Source organism: Galeopterus variegatus, unplaced genomic scaffold, assembly GCF_000696425.1.
Source record: "Galeopterus variegatus unplaced genomic scaffold, G_variegatus-3.0.2 Scaffold380, whole genome shotgun sequence".
Classification (NCBI taxonomy): Eukaryota; Metazoa; Chordata; class Mammalia; order Dermoptera; family Cynocephalidae; genus Galeopterus; species Galeopterus variegatus.
Genome location: NW_007726491.1, coordinates 418307 through 429289, shown reverse-complemented (window position 1 = coordinate 429289; position 10983 = coordinate 418307). Strand labels below are relative to the sequence as shown.

Below are 10983 nucleotides of genomic sequence, written 5' to 3'. Positions count from 1 at the left end.
TCGGGAGAGGGCGGAGCTGGGAGCACAGCAGCGCTCCCGCCGCGGGTTCGGATCCTATGTAGGGATGACCGGTGCGCTCACAGTGTTCACTGGCTGAGCGTGGTGCGGCCGGTCTCAAAAAGGACAAAAAAAACCCCCNTGTGCTCACAGCGCTCACTGGCTGAGCGTGGTGCAGCCGGTCTCAAAAAGGACAAAAAAAACCCCCAAAAAACATAAGGTGCTCAGTAAACGTGTCAGGTGAACAAATGAATGTCTACAGATGCCATGTCTCCATATCTTACCTTCTCTAACCTTGCTGCCTGCTCTCCTTCCCTCCACGGCCAGGCTTCTGGAATACACTGTACCGGTCCATCTCCCTACTCTACCATTCTGGGTTCCCAGCCCCAGCACTGACACAGACCCTGAACTCTAGGGTGTCCAGCGTGCTGCATACTAAAGACCCAGCTCTGGTCTTTACTCCCCTCAGCCTCTCTATGGAATGAGTACTACTCATGCCCCTTGACACTCACTCCTCCCTTGGCATTAATGATACCCAGCACCCCCACATCCTCCCCCACACCTTTCTTCTACCTGCCCCCCTACATACAGGTGTTTCCCCATGTCTTGTCCTAGGCCTACTTCTCCCACATCACACTCAACCCTTAGATGGCCTTATCTTCTTTATGTTCCTGGAATTTTTTCCAGCTGTTTTGTGTTTGATTCATATGGGACAATATCACATGACCTAAAATGCATACAGTCCTTTTTTTCACCTAAAAATAATGACATCTGACACTACTATCCAAAAAAGTTTTAGCTGGACCTGGAAGAGCACACTGCTCCTGGGTTATAGCTTTGCTGACTTGATAAACAGTGATAGTCTGTGGACCCTGCAGCTCTCTGGAGTCCTCAGCCAATGTTCTGAATAAACTCACAGCAACACTGTTGCTGACCTGGAAGACAGCTGTTTTCCTGCAACAGCCTCAACATCACCTGCACGTCCACAGTTCCCAGGTGAGGGCATCCTCACTCCCAGACTGAGGGCATCCAAGGTGTTGGGTCTTCCCTGTCCACAGCCTAATGTCCCCAGTGCTATAAGCACTCCTCGGAGGTCCTGCCCTGAAGCCACTGACTTCCACCTGGCTGGTGTCCAACCACAAACTCCTCCTGCCAAGTCATATACCTTCTGATGCTCAGCACACTACCAAGCATACAGCAGGTACTCAAATGTTCACTGGCTGGTAAGTCATGGTGCCCAGATCAGGCTGTGCCCACAGCCTGCTGGTTCACTCAGCTTTTCCCAGGGGTGGGGGTGGGGACGGCTGGTCACAGGCTCCAGATGTCCAGTCCCTCAGAGCCCTGCTGGTGGGGGGAGGGGCTGTGGCAGATGGCTCAGCAGCTCTAATCAGACAATCGCCTTAATCTCACCCCCTGAGACTGGCTCCCCAGGCTTTGGCAGCAACTGTTCCACAGAGCCAGGGTGAAGGGCATCAAACTTGCTATCAAAACGTGCCCCCCATAGCAGGGAGGAAGTCAGGGGGAAGGACGCCTCTCCTGAAAGGTTCCTGTCTTGGTGGATGTGAATCAGAGGCGGCCCCTGCTGGTCTGAAAGCTCTGCGAGGGCGCCACCTAGAGTCCAAAGCCAGCATTGCCTGAGATCGGGAATTGGAGCTCGGTTACCAGGAAAAACCGAGCCCAGAGCCTGGAGGGGAGAGCGGGGTGGTGGTGAGGGGGGGACAGAGGAGGGGGGCGAGAGGAAGAAGCGGGGGGAGGGGAAGAGGCGGAGGAGGAGAGCGACACAGAGAGAGGGAGCGGGGGCGGGGCACACAGCCGCATATCTGACAGATTTATTTTCTTTTTCAAACCTAAAAATCTTCAAATCTTTTTCGTAAAAATGCAGTATTGGTTAAGTAAGGTCATGGTGAATGGTTTATCAAGCGCTCTCCGGAGTGCGTCCTGTGGAAAAGGCAGCGTTAGGGCTGGTGCTGGGGTTTGAGCCCAGATCTCGGGGCAGGGGTGAGCACCGCCCACTGCGTGCGGGGAGGGGGCGCCCACCTGCCTTGCGGGATTAGGCTACGTGGCCAGTCCAGGACAGAGAATGACAGAGAATGGAAGGGGTTCTGCCCGGTGGCGGGGCACGAGACCCCGGCCCCGAGCAGCCCCCTTCTGTGCTCAGGCCCCAGTGACAGTTCCTCTCCATGGGCCTTTTAAACCATCGCACTCCCCCAGGCTGTAATGAAGTGTCTCTGCGGTGCTGACGGCGGCTGTTTTCCTGCCTAATAGTTGATGAAGCCAGTGCCCCAGCTGCCCAGGGAAGGCGGTGGGAGGAGGATTCACCGCCAGGATGACGAGGCCGGCTGTGCCGTCCGAGCTGCTCCTCATCCCAGTGGGACCATCCTGCCGTTTCCTAATGGGACAGGAGCGCCCACTCTGCCCCTTAATTATTAAACAAATGTTCGGTGATTCGGGGACTCACAGCCCCTCCTCAGAGAGCAGAGGAATGGCCTGTTGTAGGGGTGGGGGTGGCACTGCGCTGACAGGTGACACACAGGGACAAGACCACAGCCGAGCAATAGCTTCTCCAGTAGCCACATAGCACGGGCGCTTCCGAGGCAGCTGCCCCGAGATGACAGCATCCCTGCCTGACGGACACATGCTCAGCACGCAGTGCCCAGCAAGGCTCTGGTCACCCCACCCCCTTCCCTCCTCCTTGGCCAGTGACTGAAGTCACGGCTCAGGAGAGCTGCCCCCGCCCCATTCTGCGGGAAAGTAGAGAGCTAACTGAGGCATACCCTTTCTGCTCGGGCTGTCAGGGAACTCAAAGGTAGACTTACAGACTCGCTTCTCCACGGATGCTGCTGCCCAGCTCCCGGGAGCTCCATCCCTCACTGCTGGGTTCCACATGAATGGCGCCCCCTGGAATTGTACAACAGAGCCTCGCCCCCAAGGTCCTCCACATGGCTGAACTGGGAGGACACTCGGGTACTTATGCTACAGGAACTTTCTGCAGTATTTGACCCTGTTGGCTTCTGGCTCCCCAAATGCTGTTCTTTTAGTTTCTGGGACACTGTGTCCATCTCTCTGACAGCTGTATTTCCCCTCCTCCAGTGCCAGGAGTCCCTTTCTGCATCTCCCCCACTCCCAATCTTACTTCCCACCACAGGCACCTGATCTCCAGCCTGTACATTCCCCCAAGGTGTCCCATGGGCACTTTGGCATCTCCCCATCCCTCAACCTGCTCCTGCAGCGAGGAACACCAGGTGTCCAGGATAGAGTCCTCTTGCCTCTTCTCGTCCCCACATCCAAGCCACCAAGTCCAGCCAGATTGGCCTTCTCAATACTCCTCAAATCTGATCCGTCCTCTTTCCCAACACCTACCAGCCTAGTTCAGGATTCTCTTTTCTTCTTCCTTTTTTTTTGGTAGCTGGCCAGTACAGGGATCCGAACACTTGAAACTTTGGTGTTACACCACATTCTAATCAACTGAGCTAACTGGCCAGCCTTAGTTCAGGACTGTCAAACACATGCTCCCCGTCTAAATTCACCATCCCCTATTGCCACTGCAGCCCGCAGAGTGAGCTTCACAAGTCTGACCAGGACATTCCCCTGGGGACAACTACTTCAGTGGCTCCCCAGTGTCCTCAACTGAGCAGCCATGCTCTTGCACCTGGCACCCAGCCCTGGACAACCTCCCTCCCCAATCTCATTTGCTGCCACAACTTCCACCAGAGGTGGCTCCTGACTGATATACCAACCTGCTTGTCAACCTCCAGCACACCCTGAGCTGCTTCCCACTGCTGCTCACGCTCTCCGCTCCTCCTGGGATGACACCCTGCTCTCTGCCACACTCTGTCCTAACTGGCCTTTACCCACTGCACCCCAGACTGAACTAATCCTGTTTTCTTGCACTGCTCTGCCTCTCTCAGTGCACTGCTCCTGCTGTTGAAGTCAGTCCCCCCATTGAACTATGAGGTCGTTGGGGACAGACTGTGCCTTGGCCATCTTTGTGTCCCCAGCACTCAGCCCAGCACCTGACCCAGAGTGGGCATTCAGTGAGCATTGGCTGAACTGACCCAAATCAGTGCCTATGCACCCACCACTCCTATAGACTCTGAAGTCACCTTCTGGCTGTTCTTTACATTGCCCTGTTGCACAGGTGTGTTTAATGCAATCCACTTCCTCCAACTGTGCAGGAGGGACAGTGTAAGCAAAAAAGAAAGGAGCCTTTGGCAGGATGCCAGTGAGTGGAGGATGGTGTCTAGGAAGGGGGCCCTCTGAACAGCCCCGCACACTACCCCTACTGCCCCAAGTTGCTCCTACCTTTCTCAGGGTCCTTCAGGCTCGAGCGGATGATCTCCACCACTTTCTCCACCTCCTCGCCGTTGCAGACGTTGAGCTGCATGGTCCTCAATCAGTCACTGTTCAAGCTGTCCAGCTCCTTGACCCCATCATGCCCTTTGTCCTGGGGAGGAGCGATGGGCTGCTTCAACCTCCCTCTGTCCCACTCTGAGGCAGACTCAGGAAGAGGACCTTGGCTAAGGCAGGAGCTGGCCCCAAGTCCCTGCCAAAGTCTCAGGCCTCTCAACAGCAGATGGTACTTTCTGGAGGCTCAGCCAGGCCTGCCCCATTAGCAGGCAGTTCTATTCAATCCCCAAGCACTGATGACATGTCAAGTACCAAGCTAAGTGCCAGAGACACAGCCATGAAATAGGATGGAGACCTTGCCCTGAGGCCTCACTGACAGGATTCCTTCTAAGGGGGGGTTGCACACTCACATGGGCATCAGGGGAGGGCGGGCACCCTAGGGAGTAGAGCACATGCCAGTTGTTACCCATGTGCCCATATAAGCCCAGGGTTAGCAGATGCTTAGGTTTTTAAGCTAGTAATTAGGATTTCTGTGGGAAATCTAATTTTTTAAGTGTCAACAACTTATTCACACTAAAAAAAACCCAAAAAACAAAAACACTGTGTGGGCCAAAGCATGCCTACCGGCCACGTATGACCAGCAGCTGCCAGTCTACCACCTCTGTTCTGAGTCAAGGGCCCATCGACCCCAGAGCCAGGCTCTAATTCCAGTTCAGTCACTAAGCGGGCTCTGTGCACTCAGGTGTGTTCCTTAACAGTTGCTTAGTTTTTTTGGCTGTAAAATAAGAACATCACTTATTTCACCATCCTGACCTGCTTGGATTAATGGAATAAGGAAATAGATTTTTAAGAAACCTGCTAAACTAGAAAGCACTACACAAATTCAGGTATTATTAAACACGGGGAAAGTGTCACTCATTCAGCAAATATTTCTGGGGCCTTCATCACGGTCTGGCACTGTACTAGGAACTGGAGACATGAAGATAACTCAGCACCTGTTCTCAAAGAGTCTGGTTCTAGGGAAGGGGAGAGATGGGTAAGCAAACACTACAGTGAGTATTTGCTGTATGAAGCCTCCTGGGAGGTGGGAGGGGTGGGCAGGGGAGATTTTTCAAAGACAGTGACAGCTAAGGACATTGACAAGAGGGGGGTCGAGGGGGAGGGGGCACTTTAGGAAGAGGTAAGAGGAGGCCGCCATAAGCCCTCTGCTACAGGCAAGCAGTGGTCAGGAGGCTGGGCAGGGGTCGGCTTGGGGGCACTGGGGAGCTGCTGAAGCGTTTTTGTAAAACTAGACGTCACTGAGCACTCCCTGTGCTGCACATTGCACCACGTGTTTGACATGCTCCATCTCATTAGCCCTCACGTCATGAGGCAGGTTGTGTTACCACATTTCCTCCTATTTTATGATACACACTTTTTGCACAATAGGGATGAGCTACACTTGATGTGAAAATTAAACACTGTCAATCATAACTTAACTGGCAGCAGTGTTCCTGAGAGGTGCATGGAGTAGAGGTGCCTCTTACAAAAGGACTGGAGTAGCTGCCAGAGAATGAAGTGATAGAGAAATGCCCACTCTCCAGCCCAGGCACTGCCTGGGGCATATCCAACTGGTACTGAAGCAAACACCCGTGGCAAGAGTAGGAAGCCTGAGATGGTCAGCATATGCCAGGGGTGGAAAGTTCTCTACAGGTTAGGCTGAGCCTAGCAAGCGGTATGAACCACGATGGCCCTAAAGCCAGTACTGGAGAAACTTCATTATGCAATTTCAGAGAGACATAGGAGAAAATGAAGGGACCCTGTCAAATGGGGCCAAAGGTGCTGGAGATAATCACTCCAGAGAGAAGACTCAGGATGAACACGACTGAGGGAGCCAGCTTGTTCTATGTGGCCCCAGAGAACAGAACTGGGGCCAAAAAAATCAAGTTTGGCTCAAAATGAGGAGTGACTTTCACAGTCTGGAGGTGGCAGGGACTGTCCAGGAGGTGTTTACACAATGACTGGGGGGGGATTGTTTGTAGATGGGGGGAATGTGGTGCAGAGGTGATAAGGCATCAGATGGGGGGTCGGGCAGCTAATCTCCCTCTAATTCCCTTCCATCCCTAAACTGTTACCACTGCAGCTTGGTTTTCCATCTGAAAGGAGCCTCCCTAACGCTCCTTTGAAGAAGCAGCATGGTGCGATGCACTGAGTCTCATTCTCAGGCCTTCAGGCTTCTTTTGGTAAACATGAACATAACATTCCGTGGCCTCCAGACTCCAGGGCACAAACGGTAAGCTCTCCAGGTAGTTCTCCCAAAGTCCACTTCTTTTTACTTGAGACCAGCGGGGAAATATCACAGCACACTAACAACTCTTTCCAACCTCTCAACCTCTTCCACATCAATTTCTTAGAATATGAAGGTGGGGATCGGCTGAGGCAGAAAGGTTGTACATACAACCTCTCAGCATGTGTTATCAGGTGATCTAGCACGACAGGGCAGGATGGGAGGGCACTCAGCACATGTCCTCTGTGAGCACTTATCATATGTATTAGAAACACTGTGATGAGAGGGGAGGACTGAGGCAATATAATACGTACAGGATGCACAGGAGCAGGAGCTAATAAAGGACACGCAGAAGAACCAAGAGCATGAAGTCAAGAAACAAGGTGTTACAAGCAAGAGTGGGTAATTTGGTGAAACACTGCTGCTGGGGTGAGTATGACGTGGTCTGAGAAGTGGCCAATAGATTTGGCAAAATGGGGGCCGTTGGCATATTGATAAAGGCCAGGTCAGAGGCAGTGGGTTCCTTCCTGGCCTAGTCCTCCTTTCCTTTCCCAGCTCACCTCCTGTTCCTCCACCAGGCACTGGGCTTCGGCTGCCTCAAACTGCTGGTGGTGCCGGGATGTGCCACCTCCACCCATTTATGGGGAACTCTCACTTGTCCTTCCAGATGACGAGGAGATGCCACCTCCCAGTAAGCCTCACCTGTGCTCACAGGGACCTGCACCCGGCCCCTCTCCTCTCAGTCCCTCTGCTTCAGTCACGGCAGCCTCCTGTGGCTTCTCAAACACACATGCACACTCACTCCTCTGGGGCTCTGTGCTTGGCTGTTCCCTCTTCCCCCAGACATCTGCACCACTTGCTCCTCACCTCCTTTGGGTGAGGGAGCTCCAATACAGCTTCTCAGTGAGTCTTTCTTCCCTCTTGAAAAGTGAACACCCCCTCCACCATGTTCACGCTCCATCTTCTTTTCCTGTTTTATTTTTCTCCATAACCTCCATCATCCCACAGAGAAGCAATTTACTTATTTACATTATTCTCTGTCAATTTCCCCCCTTGGAATATAAGCTCCACAAAAGCAAGAACTGTTTGCTGAACTGCTACATGCCAGATCTCCAACAAAGAATACTGTCAGCTTATCGTAGCTGCTCAATAAATATTTGTTGAATAAATAAACAAATAAAAGAGTAGTAGGGGCAAAGCCTGATTCATGTGGGTTTAAAAGAAAATGGAAGGTAAATATGTGAAAATATCTAGTATAAACAACCTTCTGGGGTTTCTTTTCTACAAAGGGGAGCAGAGAAATGAGGAAGTAGTGCACACAAGATGTGGTGGTATGCAGGTTGGGGTGTGTGTGTGTGTGTGTGTGTGTGTGTGTGTGTGTGTGTGTGCGTGCGTGCACCAAAATGATCCAGTAGAAAGTGAGGAGTTAATGGTGTAGGAGAGTGGAGATGTCTGCTGCAGCTTAGTTCTTGAGTTGGCCCAAGGCAATGACACCCAAAGTATGAGAGGAGGGCTAACTTTAAATAAGAGCAGGCAGAGTGTTTGGGTAGAGATGTAATCAGAATCAATCATGTGGCTCACATCTCAGAATCAGGCTGGAAACAAATCCCCCCTTTCAGCTCCTGTGACTTTACCCATGGTCTCTGGTGGCTCTGGCCACTTTCTGATTTGCATAACTAGCATGAGATACAAGGTGGAAGTACAAGGGTTAACACCAGCAGACGTAACCTGGCAATGAGCTTGTCTGGTACTTTCTTCATTGTCTTGTTTTTTGGTTTTGTTTTTTCCAGGTGGTTAGCTCGTACAGGGATTGAACCCTGGACCTTGGTATTACCAGCACAATGCTCTAACCAACTGAGCTAACCACCCGGCCTGGTACCAGTCACCAAATTTCAGAATTACTGCTGGAGGAGTGAGAGGACCTAAGGTCAGCAGTCTACTCCTATTATTGTAAGTAAGAGGAAACTGAGGCCAAGGGCGGGAAAGTGTTTGCCCAATTCCTGAGTTAGTGGCCAATCTGGAACTAGAACCCAAGGCCCTGACTCCTTCTTGAAGTCTCTTGTGCAGCACTGAGCAACCTCTACCCTGTGCTCTGACGTCAAGATGTGGCTGCTGTGACAGTGAACAAGCTAGCACAATAGCACAGGGGCTGAACATAGGACAAAGGACTTCTATGGCACAAGATGTTTTTGTTCCCCCCAGATCCCTCCCCAGACAGGTTTTCTCATGCACTGTCAGGAGGAGGAGACAGTGGTACAGCCTTTTGGCAACTGGGCAGATCTGAATAAAATCTAAAACCTGCAACCTTTCCAAATAGCACTTTTACATCTACAATTTTTTTTTAAGAATCACTAATGAAAGTGTGCAAAGATATATGTGCAAGGCACTTACTGAGGCTTTGTTTATAATAGCAAATGTCACAAATAATGTACACACCTTCGTTTAATTGACCTTGGGGCAGTAGATTGGGAAGACTCCCCTTTTCTACATCATATATTTCTGTATTGTTTCAATTTATTATGAATATGTAGTATTACTTTCATAATTCAAAAGTAGTAAAGATTAAAAAGATAAACGAAGCCTTCTTTGATCTGGAACGATTTTCAGAGCATGGCAATACAAATTATTTTTTGTACTTGTTTATATTATTGAAATTTTTACACTGAACAGATATTGTTTTTACAAAGATACCAAGTCTAGTCTAAAAAATTCCTTCCCTGAGTTCCTACTGCCTTCAGAATAAAAAAAAATGTCTCACCCACTGAGCAGAGACAGCGAGTTGTCCCAAACACCCATTCTTCCCTTCTTCAACAGCAGCAGAACCCAGCTTTTCAAGCAGAATGCATATTGTCTCAGAATACCCACCACATGTCCCAGCATCCCTCACAGCCAGGTAAGGCCACGTAACTAAGTCTGGCCAATAGAAGGAGACCACAGGTGATATATGTGCAGCTTCTGGGCCACGCCCTTAAGAGAAATACAAAATAAAACTACATTGAGATACATTTCTCACCTATACGATTGTCAAAAATCAAAAGCTTGAAGCACACTCTGTTGGTGAAATTGTGTGGAAAGAGGCACTCTCATACACTACTGGTGGGAATGTAAAATTACACAACTTCTTTGATGAGAAATTTGGGAATATCTTAAAAAATGACAACTTATTTTATTTACTCTCTGACCTAAAAGCAATCTTACTCCTAGAAATTTATCTTAAAGATAAACGCCCAACAATACAAAATACATATGTACAAGGTTATTCATTGTGGAATTGGTTGTAATTACAAAATATTGAAAACAACCTAAATGCTCATCCATAAGCGACTGGCAGAGTAAATTATGGTCCACACACACAATGGAGTGCTGTGAAGCTGTTAGAAAAGTGAAGATCTCCGTGAAGTCATATGGAGTGATTTCCAAGACATATTGTTAAGTTTTAAAAAAAAACACTAAAGAGTATATGCAATATGCAAACATTTGTGTAAGAACAGGGAAATGAGATTTCCAGTCAACATGGCAGAATAGATACTTCCCAGCATCACTTCCTCCCACAAATCAACCAATTTACAACTATAAAAAAGCAATGACAGCCAAGCTGGGGCCACTAGAGCTCAGGGGAAGAGGAGGAGAGACGTACGGAGTGCAGGAAGGCGGGAGAAGCCACGATGAGAGCAAGAAAAACTACTCTGACTGTTTTGAATCCTAGCTGCTTCCAGGCTGGAGCTGCTGAACATACGGAACAGGAGCCGGCAAAAGCTGCTGCTGTGCCTTTCGGATGAAGTTGCTTGGAGGCTGCAGGGAAGAGGAGGAACTTGGTGGCCCCCAAGCCAGCAAGATCACTGACAGGGTTCCCATGGACCCACACAGGAGCAAGGAGCCACAACAACTGAAAAAAGGAGACACTCAGAGACCAGTGAGTCATTGGAAGGGACCAGAGCATGGCCTGTCCCATGGGAAGAGTTTGGAGCACAGGTGTCAGGGGGAGACAGGCCCACTGGGGGAACTGGGGCACAGCAAGAACAGTTGATCTGCACTCCAATCAGCGTAGGACCCCTCAGAAGAGACTGGTCAGGAATAGAGAATTGCCTTGGGTGCAGTTTGATGAAGACTCAAGCCCAGACCAGAGTTTCTACACAACCCAGGTGCACTGGATTTCACTAGACCTGGGAGAACTTATAAAGTCAACCGTTAAAACCTGAACTGCACAAAAAGCCTTCCCTAGGAAATTAGCAGCAAAGCAGCAATTTAGCTCAACCACACAGCTTAAGTACTGGTCCCCACAAAAAGTTCCCCCATTTTAGAAGTAAGCAAAGGACAACAAATTAGTTCCAGTGCAGAGTTTAAGCGGTGGGAACCGCAAATAATCCAACACA

General features: G+C 50.1%; 1 protein-coding gene across 1 annotated transcript in view; it reads right to left on the bottom strand.

Moving 5' to 3' along the window:
* BDH1 (3-hydroxybutyrate dehydrogenase, type 1) overlaps positions 1 to 10983 on the bottom strand; it is a 42501-nt gene that overhangs the window by 4651 nt on the left and 26867 nt on the right. Inside the window, 1 exon segment of the mRNA XM_008568147.1 lies at positions 4300 to 4441. Coding sequence (XP_008566369.1) covers positions 4300 to 4441 — 142 coding nt within the window.